The following is a 16459-nucleotide window of genomic DNA, read 5'->3' as shown; positions in this document are numbered from 1 at the left end:
GGGGGTGGGGCGGGGAGCTCTTAGCCCTCGTGCTCTGACACCCCTCACTGTCTGCACCATCCTCGCCCCCTCTTGCAGCTCTCTATACAGGGGCCACACCTGAGCATCCTGTCCCCAGAACCCAACCAGTGCCCCAGAGCTCGGTCCAGGCTGTTGAACCAAACTGGATCAATGTTTCTGCCCAGCCACCACAAAAGGTGTCCCCATGCTGTGGGCTCTGTTATTCTCTGCATGTTCCAAAGATCCCTCTGCTGGGTGAAGAGGACAGAAGTTACATGGAAGTGAGGGATTTTGCCCCTCTGTCGCCCTCTAATATCACAAGGAGCTCAGCCCTCTTCTCTTTCTCACTCTGTCTGAATGTTTCCGTTGACAGGGGCTCAACCCTCCCCCTGATGCCCTTTTAGCTTCTTGGTCCAGGAGATGAAGGTGATAACATCCACCTCAAGAACCGCTGTGAGACTGGAAATATTACACTAAGTGAAAGAAGCTGATCACCAACATGACATATTAGTTGATTCCATTCACTAAAATGTCCAAGCCAGGCAAATCTAGAGATAGAAAGTAGATTCACGGTTATCTGTTCCTGGGGTGGATATGGGGTAAGGGCTCTCAGGGGGTAAGAGGTATCAGGGGATAAGAGCTAAAGGGCACATGCTTCTATTTGAGATGATAAAACGTTCTAAAAACTGACTGTGGTGATAGTTGCACATATCTGTGAATCGCCCACAACCCATCAGCTTGTGCACTTTGTGTGTGTGTGTGTGTGTCAGTAGCTCAGTTGTGTCCAACTCTTTGAGACCCCATGGACTATAGCCTGCCAGGCTCCTCTGTCTATGGAATTCTCCAGACAATAATACTGGAGTGGGTTGCCATTCCCTTCTCCAGGGAATCTTCCCAGCCCAGGGATCAAACCCACGTCTCCTGCATTGCAGGCAGATTCTTTAAATGGGTAAATTGTAGATTATGTGGACTATGTCTCAAGAGGACTATTGCTTAAGAAACAGGAGAAGAATTGCTGGGCCCACTGACACGTGCTCACTATACCCGCAGCAGGAACAGAGGCCCAGGAAAACAAGGGGGGTCTGGAGGGGCTGTGCCTGCAGAGGCCTGAGGTGATCAGATTGAAATGAATATGCATCCTGAGGAGGGAACCAACCTGAAGCCCAGTGCCACGTTCATGAACTTGCTGAATCCGCCCTGAAATCAGCAGGGTGGACTGGAATCCCATGGGGACCCACCCTGACCGCTCCCTCCTTAGCCGCAACAGACACTGCTGCAGGGCTGCATGCTGGGTTTTGCAATCCTGCCAAGCATCCTCCAGGAGTTTCTGGCTGCACTGCCAGACTGTGGGCTCCCTGTGTTCAGAGACTGTTGCATCCTTGGGTCCTATAGCCTTCATCCCTTGCCTCTCTCTCCTCCTCTGCTCCCTGCCACCATCCCCGATGGGCCCCGCCTCTCTTCACACAGGTGCTTGGAACCATCTGTTTTTGCAACCTTCAATTTCTCACACATGGAGACGGCCTCTTTCTGAACTCCATCACTGCATCCCAACCTTTATCTCTACAGCCACCTGTCCTGGGCATGTCTTCCAGATGCACCTTGCCCCTAACAGATAAGAACCAAAGTACTCAGAGCAGACAGAGAGGCAATGTGCTATGTACACAGATGCACCTCATTCTAAGTAAAAAAAGCACTTTGTAAGAATGTCTATATGTGTATAACTGGGTCACTTTGCTGTACAGCAGAGATCGGTGCAACACTGTAAATCAACTATCCTTCAGTTTTAAAAAAGAAAGAGAAAAAAAGAAGTAATGATAAGAGCTAATCAATTATTGTGCAGGAGAGGGCAGAGAAGCAACCAATGAATCTTTTCCTAAGCCCTCTTTGCTAAAAAAAAAAGAAAGAAAGAAAGAAATGAAAGAAAGAAAAAAAAGGGGGGAGCACTCCGTAAAAATCTGATCTCATTTTAAAAGGATTAGATTTGGGAGTGATTATTCACACACACAAAGAAAGCATCACCGTGACAAACGACTGGGACAATACCTCTAACCAGCATTCCAAACACACTCAATAAACGTGGCTATTAGTCCTATTGTCGTCATTGCCATGATTTTGTGTTAATAACACTTCTCTGGGCTTGAGACAGGTCAGAAACCAATAAAAAAAGAAACCTTCCTTCACCACTGCAGTCCTTCAAGAGACCAGAAACAGAAACAAGACCTTGGTAATTAACAGGATGAAACAGCTACTCAGGGGGTTTTCCTGTCACTGCGCACCGGGGTTGGCATGAGATGTCCTGCTGCTGACACTTCTTCCAGAAGAAATCAGTCTCTTTACCCAGCAAATAGAGGAGCTGGATGAATAATTCATCCTTCCTGCTGATTTTTTATGACAGCCAATGACTTTTGTTCCCAAAAAAGCCTTCACTTTCTCATACGCGGTAGGTGAGACAGAATGTCTTCTGCTCAAAGAAATGTTTCACAGCTCATACCAAGACCCAAAAACTTTCTCTGGAAAACCTCAGGGTCCAGAATTCCACAGGCTGGCTTTTTGTCAGAGCTGCAGACTTCCAAGACCAACACAGAAGCCAGGGCAGAGCTAAGTCAAACCTGTCTTTCCAGCTGGGATTCCAAGGAAAACCTCAGTGCCTTCTTGGGCTGAAGGCACTCCCTTTGGCACTGTGGACTCCTAGAGTACTTTTGGGGCAATTAGGCTCTTGCTTCTCTGATAAACCACAGCTCATTTACAGGGGTGGACAGTGCTTTGCAAACCCCTTTCAGGCAACTTCTCCCAGCTCCTTCCCTGAGAGGCAGCCATGCTTCTTACTTTACTGATGAGGAAACTGGGACTCAGAAAGGTAAGGGTAAAAGAGCTGAGTTATGGCGCCATGCCTTCAGAGTCAGCACCACTCCATCATCCACATGCCTCACCTGAAGAGTTCTGTTACTACGGAACAACTTGGTGAGTGTCTAAACAGCCACACCATTTACTGAACACCTACTAGGTGCTCTCTCAACATTGCCTCTTTTATTCCATCTCTGCCTGATGTCTAATGGACATCTCAGATGTAACACATCCACAGGAGGAGCCCTGATTCTGCATTCCCACCCTACTCCTCCTTCTGTCTTCCTAGTCTTGGAACATGGCAGCGCCACCGATGCATTGACTGGGGCCGCAATGCTCAGAGTCTTCCTGGAAGGAGGAAAAGAGAGAGGAGGGAAGAGAGAGGAAGAGCAGAGCGGGGGAGTGAGAGAAGAAGGAAGGAGGAGGGGAGAGTGGGAGAAAGAAAAGATGGAAGGAGAGAGAGTGGGGGAGGAAGAGAGAAAGGAAAGAAGGAAGGAGGGTGGATGGAAAAGGGAGGCATGGAGGAGAAGGGAAGGGTTGGATGAGGGGAGAAGAAGAAGGGAAGAAAGAAGAACAGAGGATGGAGGAGGAAGGAAGTGAGGGAAAGACCAAGGGAAGATTCTGCCACTACAGAGAAGTGACGGTCAAAAGCCTGTGTATGATATTTTTGAGCCTAAGTCAACAGCCTCAAAGCAACATTCCATTCTTTTTGCGTGTTTGTTTGCTATGGCGCTGGATTCACTGCCATTTATAGGATCTCAAAACCATGAACCTCCCTGAAACAACCACTTTCAGAGCAGGAATTTGGGCCACCCTGGAGTTGTATGTAGTTTTTCCAAAGGCAAGATGATCTAGACACAGTCCCTGAGCCTAAGAAACCTCAAATCTCATCTGGATGACCAGGCTCATATCCAACTAGTCATAAGACAAGGCAGAAATTCACAAAGGCCAAAAGGGCTCTACATAGAGCCATGGTGACCCATGGGCTGCTGCTGCTGCTAAGTCGCTTCAGTCGTGTCCGACTCTGTGCGACCCCATAGATGGCAGCCCACCAGGCTCCCCCATCCCTGGGATTCTCCAGGCAAGAACACTGGAGTGGGTTGCCATTTCCTTCTCCAGTGCATGAAAGTGAAAAGTGAAAGTGAAGTCGCTCAGTCGTGTCCGACTCTTAGCGACCGCGTGGACTGCAGCCTACCAGGCTCCTCCGTCCATGGCCCATGGGAGTGAGGAGTAATTCCTGCCAAGTGTGTGGAGAAGGTGGCGTTGGGGCCAGATCTTTGGAGGAATGAGACACTGTGACGGGAACTTAAAGCCTTTGAGCCTGGAGCACAGAATGAGGACAAAGAAGATAAAACTGAAGAGTCACCTGGGACCCGATCAGAGAGAGCCTTGAACGCCAGGATAGGGAGTGTGGCCTCTGTCACGGGGTCAGTGGAACCATGGCAGGGCTTTAAATAAGGAAAGAAAGATGTGAATAGGTTTCTGTAACCGTAGCTCCAACGTCGGAATATAAGGCAAGAGCCTGAAAGCGGAGGGAGAGAGAAGAGAAGTGAAGGTGTGGGGAGGGGGGCACAGAAAAGATGGACAGGAAGACGGAGGCAGAGAAGACTACAGGAGAGAGGTGGAAGGGAGCGAGGGCGCAGATACCGCGCGGCTGCAGCTAGCGGGAGAGCAGGCTGGTTTCGCTGTGCGCTCGGCCGCCCGCCCGCTGGTTTGCTGCGTCGGGGACTCACCGCGGAGCCAGCGCGCGCCGGCGTACGTGTCCTTGAGGCGGATGAGGCGGCGGTGCGCGGAGCTGCGGCGCACATACCACAGCATCCAGAGCAGCTGCAGCAGCATGAGCGCCGTGAGGAAGCACAGCAGGTCCCTCTTACCCACGCCCGAGGCGTGCACGGCCCAGGCCAACAGGAACAGCAGCCCCGCCACGAACACGTTCAGCGCGTACTGGCTGCTCAGGGCCTCGGCCAGCTTCTGCGGGAAGCTCTCGCGGACGGCGCCCCGCCGAGGCGCCGGGGAACCCGGGGATCCCCGGAACCCCGGAGCCAAGAACAGGGGCGGCGGGCGGGCCGCTGGCCAGGAGGAGCCCCTCTCCGAGTCGCTCGGAGCCTTCAGGGGAGCGGCAGGCGCCCCTTGACCCTCGGGCATCATTGAGTGACCCTCACCTAGTCTAGCCTTGGGGACTGCTGCGACCTGCGCCCCACCCGCTGCTCCCGTCCTCCCCTGCCCTAGCCCCGAGGGGCCTTGGCCGATCAGCCCCCCTGTCCTGATCACCTGCGGACACCTGCTCTCCCGCCTTCTGCCCCCTGCCCTCGGTCAAGGCGCTCACCCAATCCACTTACCACGTCCCCACCCCGCTGACCCCAGCTTCTTCGCGCTCCCCTATGCACACTGCCCACTTCCCCTCCCTCCGCAAGGTCTGGGGCAACCCTTCCCAGCACCCTGGACCCACGCAGGGCCCCCGATGCCTTGGTTGGGCACCAGCCCTGCCCCGATGGCCGCGCGTCCTCCCGCTCCCCAGCCCAGCGCGTCCGAACCCGCCCGCCGTCCGCTGCTCTGTTGTCCCCTGAGCCGACGCCGGCTGACCCAGCCCTGCCCGGGCGACAGGTGGCTCCCGGAGTTGGGGTGCGGGGGAGCGAGGGGTTGTCCACAGCTGGCCGAAGAGGGTAGGCACGGGGGCGTGGTAGCGAGGGAACCGCGAGCCCCGAGGGTGCGTGCGCGGCTCCGGTGCCTCAGCGTCTGCGTGGCAGCCCGCGGAAGCCCAGGTGAGCCAGAAGGTGTCCGTGCGCGTGAGTCTGCCTGTCCTCGTCCCTGCGTGTCTCTGTGGTCTGTTTGCTCTGTGCGGGGTCTCTGTCTGGCCCGTCAGTCTTTGGGTGTGCCTGCTTGGGGCGGGGAGGATGGGACAGAGTGGCAGCGCCCGTCCCTAGATCTATGACTATGGAGATGGCGTGTCTTTTTTGCTCGTGTCTCTGTTAGCCCGTCTGCCTGGTGTCCCTGTGTGTCTGCCTGAAGATGCCCAGAAACGGATAAAGACGGGAGCCACTTCCCAAGAAAAGATCATCTCTCTCCCTCCTGCAGGAGCATGGGGAGCTGCTTCTGGACTGAGCCGAGCTGGGGCTGGGGGCTGCCCACGGGTCCTCCCTGGAACGCGAGGCCCAGGGCCCCTCCCTCAGCTCCCTCCGCCCCCCACCCCCAACCACCACCGCCCGACCTTGTCCGACAGGTGTCCCTCTCCGGAAGTCTTCAGGCAAGCCTGAGATCTCGGCTAGAGCAAGGAGCTGGGAAGCACCGCTGGCGGGGAGATGGAGCCTGGGGAGGGTGGGCAGGGCTCACAGCAAGCCACAGTGCAGTAACAGAGGGCCCAGCGCCCCGGAGACATCCTCTTCCCCTTGGTTTAACACCCTGTTGTTTGCCATTCTAAAGTTCTTAATTTTGAACCAGGGGACCTACATTTTCCTTTTACAGTGGATCCAGAAAATTGTATGGCTGGTTCCGACTGCCAGAGGGTCCTGGCTGCAGGGAGCCCCAGGCTGGGAGTCAACCTGAGGACTCCGCCATCGTTCACGTTTTCACTTTGTTCATTCACTTAGGTGACGGATACTCATTTATCCTACATTGAATTAGTTGCAGGACTCTGCTCTAAGTGTGGGGGATTCAGCTCTGAAAGAGTATCGTTATGGAGCTCACCTTCTAGTGAGACACCCTCGTGGGACAAGTACTTAACTGTCTGGAAAGGGGGAGAGAATCACACATGAGACTCAGCTCTGTCTTGCAGGAGCCCATGACCCAGGGCTGTCTGGATGGGGAGGGCTGGAGGAGCCCTGAGTCTGCCAAGCAAGGCGAGAGGTTCCCAGAGGAGGCAGCACCTGAACAGTCTTGGGAGAAGTAGGAGTTGGCCAGGAGATGTGGGAGGGCAAGTGAGGGGGTTCCAGAGACAGGATGGAGCACATGCACAGAAAGAATGCAAAAAGGTCAGTCCCTTTGGACCGTGTCCATCCGTCCAAAGCTTAGAGTGTGCCCTTCACCTGGGTGTCACCAGAGCTAAGCCAGGTGGCTGTCAGTAAATAAACCAAGGAGTTAGTGAATGCACACGTGGATGGAGGCCGTATGAATGAATAAGTAAGCCAAGCGTCATCGTCTCATCAGACTAATGGGGGGAGTGGGATCCAATGAGTCCTCCCCACTGTGCTCCAGCCCCTGACCTTGCTTTGTTTTCCTTCTTTGCATAGTGTTACCCAGACTGTGTGTATTTCTGGGGCCTGTCTCTCCCATTGTAATGAAAGCTCTATGAGAAGGGCATGGCCTGTCTCATCTGCTGCTGTATCTCCATCACATAGAACAGTGGTACCCAGCACATGGTAGGTACTCAATCAATACCTATTGAATTGCGTCTCCCTACAAAAGATGTTGAAGTACCATGGACGGTAGCCCACCCAACTCCTCTGTCCATGGAATTCTCCAGGCAAGAATACTGGAGTGGGTAGCCATTCCCTTCTCCAGAGGATCTTCCCAACCCCGGGATCGAACCTGCGTTGCAGATGGATTCTTTACCATCTGAGACACCAGAGGAGCCCTGAAGTACCTGTGAATGGAAACTTGTTTGGAAATAAAAGTTTTGCAAATGATCAAGTTAAGGTAATAGGGTCCCGTTCAGTATGACTGCCTCTTTCTTTAAAAAAAGGAAACTTTGAAGATGGACACATATGGAGGGAGGAGGATGTGAGTATACAGAAAGAATGCCACCTACAAGTCAAGGGTTATCTGAGACTACCAGAAACTAGGAGGGGCCTGAAACAGATTTTTCCCTCTCAGCCCTCAGAGGGAACCAACTCTGTGGACACCTTGATCTTGGACTTCTAGTCTTGAGAATTGTGGACTATAAATTTCTGTTGTTTAAGCCATCCAATGTGGTCTTTGTTAGAACAATCGAAGGAAACTAAGACATCCAGCTTATTCCTTCTGTGGTCCCCTGGGGACCTATCTACTGCTCCATTCCACTCTTTGACACATGGCATAATCTATCTTTTAACTGTCTTTCCTGTTCTGAACTCCTAAAGGCAAGAACTGGGCTTCCCTGATGGCCTAGTGTGTAAAGAATCAGCCTGCAATGCAGGAGATACAGAAGAGACAGGTTCAGTCCCTGGGTTGGGAAGATCCCCTGGAGGAGGAAATGGCCCCCCCCACGCCAGTATTCTTGCCTGGGAAATCCCATGGACAGAGGAGCCTGGCAGACTACAGTCCAGAGGGTTGCAGAGTCAGACACGACCAAGTGATTAAACCCACAACACACACACACACACACACACACACACACACACAAAGGCAAGATCTACATTTGGTTCATTCAGCTTTCTTTATAGTCCCAACTCTCAGATCCATACATGACTACCAGAAAAACCATAGCTTTGACTATACAGACCTTTGTTGGCAAAGTGATGTCTCTCCTTTTTAATATGCTATCTAGGTTTGTCAAAGCTTTTCTTCCAAAGAGCAAGTGTCTTTTAATTTCATGGTTGCAGTCACCATCTGCAATGATTTTGGAGCCCAAGAGAATAAAGTCTGTCACTGTTTCCATTATTTCCCCATCTATTTGCCATGAAGTGATGAGATCCAATGCCATGATCTTAGTTTTCTGAATGTTGAGTTTTAAGCCAGCTTTTCATTCTCCTCTTTCACCTTCATCAAGAGGCTCTTTAGTTTCTCTTCACTTTCAGCCATTAGAGTGGTGTTATCTGCATTATCTGAGGTTATTGATATTTCCCCCGGCAATCTTGATGCCAGCTTGTGCTTCATCCAGCCTGACATTTCGAATGATGTACTCTGCATATAAGTTAAATAAGCAGGGTGACAATATACAGCCTCAATGTACTCCTTTCCTGATTTGGAATGTCTGTTGTTCTATGTCTGCTTCTAACTGTTGCTTCTTGACTTGCATACAGGTTTCTCAGGACGTAGGTAAGGTGGCTTTATAGTCCCATCTCTTTAAGAATTTTCCAGTTTGTTGTGATCCACACAGTCAAAGGCATTAGCATAGTCAATAAAGCAGAAGTAGGTATTTTTCTGGCATTCCCTTGCTTTTTCTGTGATCCAATGGATATTGGCAATTTGATCGCTATTTCCTCTGCCTTTTCTAAATCCAGCTTGTATATCTGGAAGTTCTTGGTTCATGTATTGTTGAAGCCTAACTTGAAGGACTTTGAGCATTACCTTGCTAGCATGTGAAATGAATGCAATTGTATGGTAGTTTAAACATTCTTTGGCATTGCCCTTCTTTGGGGTTGGAATGAAAACTGACTTTTCCAGTCCTGTGGCCACTGTTGAGTTTTCCAAATTTGCTGGCATATTGAGTGCAGCACTTTAACAGCATCATCTTTTAGGATTTGAAATAGCTCCCTTATCCACTTTTAATCCAGCACCACCAGGATCAAACACTCCTGATATTTATCATAAGTTATTCAGGTCCTGAAGCAACTTTGCCATGTATGGATCCCTCTCTCTTAGTGGGCCAGCGCATCCCCAGTAAGGCTAGTTTAGTATTTGATCCAGGATAATAACCTCAGATATGCAGATGACACCACCCTTATGGCAGAAAGTGAAGAGGAACTAAAAAGCCTCTTGATGAAAGTGAAAGTGGAGAGTGAAAAAGTTGGCTTAAAGCTCAACATTCAGAAAACGAAGATCATGGCATCCGGTCCCATCACTTCATGGGAAATAGATGGGGAAATAGTGGAAACAGTGTCAGACTTTATTTTTTTAGGCTCCAAAATCACTGCAGATGGTGACTGCAGCCATGAAATTAAAAGATGCTTACTCCTTGGAAGGGAAGTTATGACCAACCTAGATAGCATATTGAAAAGCAGAGACATTACTTTGCCAACAAAGGTTCATCTAGTCAAGGCTATGGTTTTTCCTGTGGTCGTGTATGGATGTGAGAGTTGGACTGTAAAGAAGGCTGAGAGCTGAAGAATTGATGCTTTTGTAGTGTGGTGTTGGAGAAGACTCTTGAGAGTCCCTTGGACTGCAAGGAGATCCAACTAGTCCATTCTGAAGGAGATCAGCCCTGGGATTTCTTTGGAGGGAATGATGCTGAAGCTGAAACTCCAATACTTTGGCCACCTCATGTGAAGAGTTGACTCACTGGAAAAGATTCGGATACTGGGAGGGATTGGGGGCAGGAGGAGAACAGGACGACAGAGGATGAGATGGCTGGATGGCATCACTGACTCGATGGATCTGAGTCTCAGTGAACTCCGGGAGTTGGTGATGGACAGGGAGGCCTGGCGTGCTGCGATTCATGGGGTCGCAAAGAGTCGGACACGACTGAGCGACTGAACTGAACTGAACTGAACTGAATGGTTGAGTGGCCAGGAAGGACATGGGGCAAATCCTGAAGAGAGTAAGCATTGCTTTGAGATCCCTACCTCCTCTGGAACTCTCCTAGGGCCTTGGGCTTCCCTCGTAGCTCAGTTGGTAAAGAGTCTGCCTGCAATGCAGGAGACCCAGGTTCGATTCCTTGGTCGGGAAGATCCCTTGGAGCAGGAAATGGCAACCCACTCCAGTATCCTTGCCTGGAGAATCCCATGGACAGAGGAGCCTCTACAGTCTATGGGGTTGCAAGAGTCGGGCGCAACTGAGCGACTAAACACATACATACCTCCTCTGGGGCCCCCACATGGTCCTCAAGCAAGGAATGGCTCTGTTACCCAGGAAGGAGAGGTGGGCCTTCTGTTGGTCCAGAAGGTTCTGAGGAATCTAGGAGTGCAAGGTTCTCAAGTGCATTTTACCAAGATCCCCATCTCAGTTCTCAAAGTCCTGCTCCTTCCCTATCTGGGTTCTGACCTTGGTGGAAGATATTTTCCTAGACGGAGAGTTCAGCCTTCTCTGCCCCTCTGCCCCTCTCACAATTCAGTTCTGTGCTGACCCTTAGCTGTGTCTATCCTTCAGCTCCAGAAGGTAAAGATTTCTTTAAATGCTACCAAGAAGCTATTCTATTTCTCACTTTTTGAGAACTGTCCTAGTGGAAGCACTACTGGATTCCACTAGAAGATGACACAGAGGGTGGAATAGAGACCAGAGAGTAGAGCCTAAAGCTTTGCACATCCTAACAAGCAGCACTGGCCCCTAATCAATGAAAGAGGACTTGTGCCCAGGTGGCATTCGGGATTTTTAGGGACCAGAGGCCGCATGCCTTGTTTATCTCTTTCTGAATGGGAATGTTATTGTGAGTACCCTACGGCCACCTCATCCCTTTATGTTTGGTGTATAATTGGCAGGTAACTTATCTTCAAAGAGGCTTCCCTGGTGGTTCAAATGGTAAAGAAACTGCCTGCCAATGCAGGAGACACAGAAGACGGTGCTTTGATCCCTGGGTTGGGAAGATCCCCTGGAGAAGGGAACAGCAACCCACTACAGTACTCTGGCCTGGAGAATCCCATGACAGAGGAGCCTGGAGGGCTACAGTCCATGGGGTCACATAGAGTCGGACACCACTCAGCACCTAACAGTTTCACTTTTACCTTTAAAGGTGTGCAGATCAAGAGGACCATGCCTCTGATGAGGCACCCTTTATTGATTTACGACTATGAGATCAGGGAGCTAAAGCCTAAACCTGATGCTATAAGTGGGATCCCTGGAAGGCAAGTGACTCTTGCAAGTGGAAGGAATCTAGATAATTTGTGAACAGAGATTACACTGTAGCGATTTCCCTTTTTTAAAATTGGGAAGTATAGTTGATTTACAATGTTGTGTTAGTTTCTGGTATATGTATATATATATATGTATATATAAAAAAAGAATATGTATATATTCAGTAGGATCTTGTTATCTATTTTATATATAGTAGGATCTGCTAATCCTAATTTACCCCTAATTTATCCTAATTTATCCCTCCCCAATCCTCTGGGAACATTTGGTCATCGTAAGTTTTTTTTTTTTTTTTTTTTTAACTTTTCCCAGCTCATTTATTTAGTGACAGAATTAGGATGAGAGCTCAGGTTTTCTGGCCCCTAAGACACTTTCTTCCTACAATTGCACATTGCCTTTCTCCCTAATTTATCCCTCCCCAATCCTCTGGGAACATTTGGTCATCATAAGTTTGTTTTCTTTTTTTTTTTTAACTTTTCCCAGCTCATTTATTTAGTGACAGAATTAGGATGAGAGCTCAGGTTTTCTGGCCCGGCCCCTAAGACACTTTCTTCCTACAATTGCACATTGCCTTTCTCCAAGACAGTACACACAATGAATTCTACATTTTTTTCACACACCAAAATTAGCAAGATAAGTTTGTTTTCTATGTCTAGGAATCATGAAGTAAGTTCATTTGTATCATACTTTAAATTCCATATATAAGTAGTATCATACATTTGTCTTTCTTGGTCTGACAGACTTTAGTATGATAATCTCTAGGGTTCATCCATGTTGCTGCAAATGACATCATTTCATTCTTTATTATGGCTGAGTAGTATTCCACTGTGTGTGTGTCACACCCTTTTCACCCATTCATTTGCTGGTGGACATTTATGTTGCTTCCATCACCTGGCTATTGTGAACAGTGCTATAAGCACCGGAGTGCATGCATCTTCTAGAATCTGAATTTTCTCTGGATATATGCCCAGGAGTGGGATTGCTGGATCACATGGCAACTCTATCTTGTTTTTTTAAGGAAACTCCATACTGCTCTCCCGGAGAAGGTGATGGCACCCCACTCCAGTACTCTTGCCTGGAAAATCCTATGGACGGAGGAGCCTGGTAGGCTGCAGTCCATGAGGTCGTGGAGTCCGATACGACTGAGCGACTTCATTTTCACTTTTCACTTTCATGCATTGGAGAAGGAAATGGCAACCCACTCCAGTGTTCTTGCCTGGAGAATCCCAGGGACGAGGGAGCCTGGTGGGCTGCCGTCTCTGGGGTTGCAAAGAGTTGGACACGACTGAAGTGACTTAGCAGCAGCAGCAGCAGCATACTGCTCTCCACAGTGTCTGCTAGACTGTGGCCATTTTAAACCACGACCTCCAAATTCTTTGGCACTCCTTTAGGGTGTGTGGAAGCCACATCTCCTCCCCTTGAGTCTGGAATCTGTGAGTGCTTGACCGATAGCATAGGATGGAAGTGACATGCTCAGCTTCTGAGTTTACGCTTTAAACAGTAGCTTCCATGCCCTGTCTTTGGAAACAGAGTAATGGCAGAGTAATGGCCCCAAAGACGTCCACACCCTCGTCCCTGGAACCTACGAAAACGTTGTGTTACATGGCAAAAGGAACACTGAAATGAAGTAAGGGTTTTAAAACAGGATGATCCTGGGTAACCCAGGTGGGTGGGCCCAGTGTATCCACACAGGCCCTTAGGAATGAAGGAGGCAGGTGGAAGAGGGGGGTCAGACCCAATGTGACCATGGAAGAAGAGGCAGGAGAACTTCCAAGTATAAGAGGGACTCATGGGACGTCCCTGGTGGTCCAGTGGATAAGACTCCACACTCCCAATGTACGGGGCCCAGGTTCCATCCCTGGTCAGGGAACTATTGCTAGATCCCACATGCCACGACTAACTATGACTGACCACAACTGACCACGACTGACCACGACTAACCATCCTGCAGTTACACACTGAAACTAAGACCTGGTGCAGCCAAATAAAAAAAATTTTTTTAAGTGAAGTAAGCCAGAAAGAGAAACACCAATACAATATACTAACGCATATATATGGAATTTAGAAAGATGGAAACAATAACCCTGTGTACGAGGCAGCAAAAGAGACACCAATGTATAGATCAGTCTTATGGACTCTGTGGGAGAGGGAGAGGGTGGGGAGATTTGGGAAAATAGCATTGAAACATGTATAATATCATGTTTGAAACGAGTCGCCAGTCCAGGTTCAATGCACGGTACTGGATGCTTGGGGCTGGTGCACTGGGACGACCCAGAGGGAGGGGAGGGGAGGGAGGAGGGTGGAGGGTTCAGGATGGGGAACTTGGGTATACCTGTGGCAAATTCATTTTGATATTTGGCAAAACTAATACAATTATGTAAAGTTTAAAAATAAAATAAAATTAAAAAAAAATTATTTAGTGGAAATATTATTAAATATAAATAAAAGAATTATTTTATTTTATAAATAAAAGAATTATTTTGCTGGAAAGGAGACCCAAAAAGGGGCTAATAACTGGAGAAGCATGAGGAAGCCCTGTTTGGGGTGTGTTTGTTTGAAGATGGGAAACAGTACAACCCACTGGTGCACAGACATAAGCGATGCATCTCAAGACATCGTGAATACACCCAAAGTGAGGCATGAAAAGGCTTGGAGACGCTACAGCTCTGCTAAAAGCTAGTCGCTCACATGGCTTTTTAAACAAAAGAGCTACTCATGACATTTCTGCATAATTGGAAAAGTCCTCTTCCTCAACCTCAAGAACTGAATCCGTCACTTAGATGACATCTTTGTGGCCCTCTGGAGAATACTTTTCTCTTCTGTTAACTCCCAATCTTCCCTTGACCCACAGCCTGCAGTTCAGTGTTGTTGGGTTTTTTTTGTTGTTGTTGTTACTTTACATTTTTTTTTTTTTATTTAATTGAAGGATAGTTGCTTTACAGAATTTTGTTGTTTTCTGTCAAACCTCAACATGAATCAGCCATAGGTATACATATATCCCCTCCCTTTTGAACCTCCCTCCCCATCCCACCCCTCTAGGTTGATACAGAGCCCCTGCTAGAGTTTCCTGAGCCATACAGTGCATTCCCACTGGTTATCTATTTTACATACAGTAATGCAAGTTTCCATGTTACTCTTTAAAATTAGTCCTTGGGTTTCCTTGGTAGTGACCCAGCGGTTAAGAATCCACCTGCCCATGCGGAGAACACGAGTTCGATCCCTGCTCTGGGAAGATCCTATATGCCTCGGGGCAACTGAGCCCCCATGGGCCACAACTACTGAGCCTGCGCTCTAGAGCCTGTGAGCTGCGAACTACCGAGTCCCTGCCCTGCGACAAGGAGTAGCCCCCACTCACCGAAACTAGAGAAGGCCCATGTGCAGCACCGAAGGCCCAGTGCAGCCAAAAATAAAGAAGTAAATCTTTTTAAAAATTAGTCCTTAGTGTATACACACTATTCCTGACTGCTATGTTTCTTACAAGTTCCATGTAAACCTTTCCTAAAATCTGCCAAACTCTTCCCCACCTCGACTCACTGAGCTGAATCAAAGACTTCGTGGTATTTTTATTTATTTTTGGCTGTGCTGGGTCTCCGTTGCTGCATGGGCTCTTCTCTAGTTAAGGCGAGTTGCGGCGCACAGGCTTCCTATCGCGGTGTCTTCTCCTGTTGCCGAGCACAGGCTCTAGGGCACGCGGGCTTCCGTAGCTGCAGTTCGCCCGGCTCTGTAGTTGTGGCACATGTTTAAGTGAAGGGTAGTTCTCCTAACTGTGGCCACAAAAGAGGGCATCTAATAACCTCTACTCCCCAGACCCATTCCCCTTCCCCAAACAACCCTACTTATAAAGATGTGGCTCTTAGCTTTTCCTTCCCAATGCATCTCTCTTTTGCTTAAGGATAGCCAGAGACCTTTTTTTGTTGTTGCATAAAACCAAGGAACCCTGATACAGCCAGGACTCTAAATCCTGTTTAAAAGTCTCTTTTAAGTCTCCAAGAAAGACCACTGCCTCCCAAGCTAGGTCCCAGACACAGATCCGGGGAGAGGTTTGATCTGATTTTTACTGTAGTGAGCTCAGTTCGATTCCACTACCTCTTGGTTTCCGTACAATTAAAACATTCTACCTTCTGCAGAGACATCTCTGCCCAAAGTGATTATTAGAACACCATAGTTTTGGACTGAGGCAGGGCAGAATTCTGCAGGGCAGAATCACCTGGAGAACTCTTCACAAGACAGCCTTGTCACCAGTTGCATGGGAGCGGCAGGTCTGGATGAAGAGTGTGTAACCCGGGTTGAAGACTTGATCTTGACACTTGGGACTGTCAGGGACATTTTTAAAGGCACATCCTTGCTTCTATCATATCCTTGCCTCTCACGATAAACATTCACAACTGTTAATTCTATTATTCACTACTATTCTGAGTAGACGCTCCCCCCACAGGCTTATTTAGCAGCAGTAACAACACTGCTTGACACAATTTTTATTTATTTAGAAGAACTCACCTGCCAATGCAGGAGGCCCAGTTTCAAACCCTAAGTGGGGAAAATCCCTGGGAGAAGGAAATGGCAACCCACTCCAGTATTCTTGCCTGGAGAATCCCATGGTCAGAGGAGCCTGGTGGGCTACAGTCCATGGGGTTGTGAAGAGTTGGACACAACTTAGTGACTAAAACAATAGGAAAAGACCCATAATCAGTCTGCATAGCACTTCTTTTACAGAAACAGGGACAGGGCATGATCTCTTTTAAGCAAATTTATTCGAACATCTCTTTATAAGTAACACAGTCATCTCCTTACCACCCTAGTTGGCCACAGTATCAGCGCTGGCTAGCTGGGTTATAACGAACTGGATTAAACAGAAACTCTCAGCCTTAGGTTTCTATCCAAGTAGTTAAACTTCACAAGATAAGAGGGAAGGAAGAAAGGGGTTTCTTGCAGAATCTGCCCAAAGAATCTGTGGGAGTGGTCACTGGGGCGCTGT

General features: G+C 48.7%; 1 protein-coding gene across 1 annotated transcript in view; it reads right to left on the bottom strand.

Moving 5' to 3' along the window:
* The window catches only part of OTOP1 (otopetrin 1), a 51832-nt gene extending 46843 nt beyond the window's left edge, over nt 1-4989 (bottom strand). Inside the window, exon 1 of the mRNA NM_001206784.2 lies at nt 4578-4989. Within this exon, the coding sequence (NP_001193713.1) occupies nt 4578-4989 (412 nt within the window). The remainder of the gene's footprint in view (nt 1-4577) is intronic.
* Nucleotides 4990-16459: the final 11470 nt, after the last annotated feature.

Source organism: Bos taurus, chromosome 6, assembly GCF_002263795.3.
Source record: "Bos taurus isolate L1 Dominette 01449 registration number 42190680 breed Hereford chromosome 6, ARS-UCD2.0, whole genome shotgun sequence".
NCBI lineage: Eukaryota > Metazoa > Chordata > Mammalia > Artiodactyla > Bovidae > Bos > Bos taurus.
The sequence above is the reverse complement of the archived record's forward strand: the minus strand, read 5'-3'. Positions and strand labels throughout refer to the sequence as shown.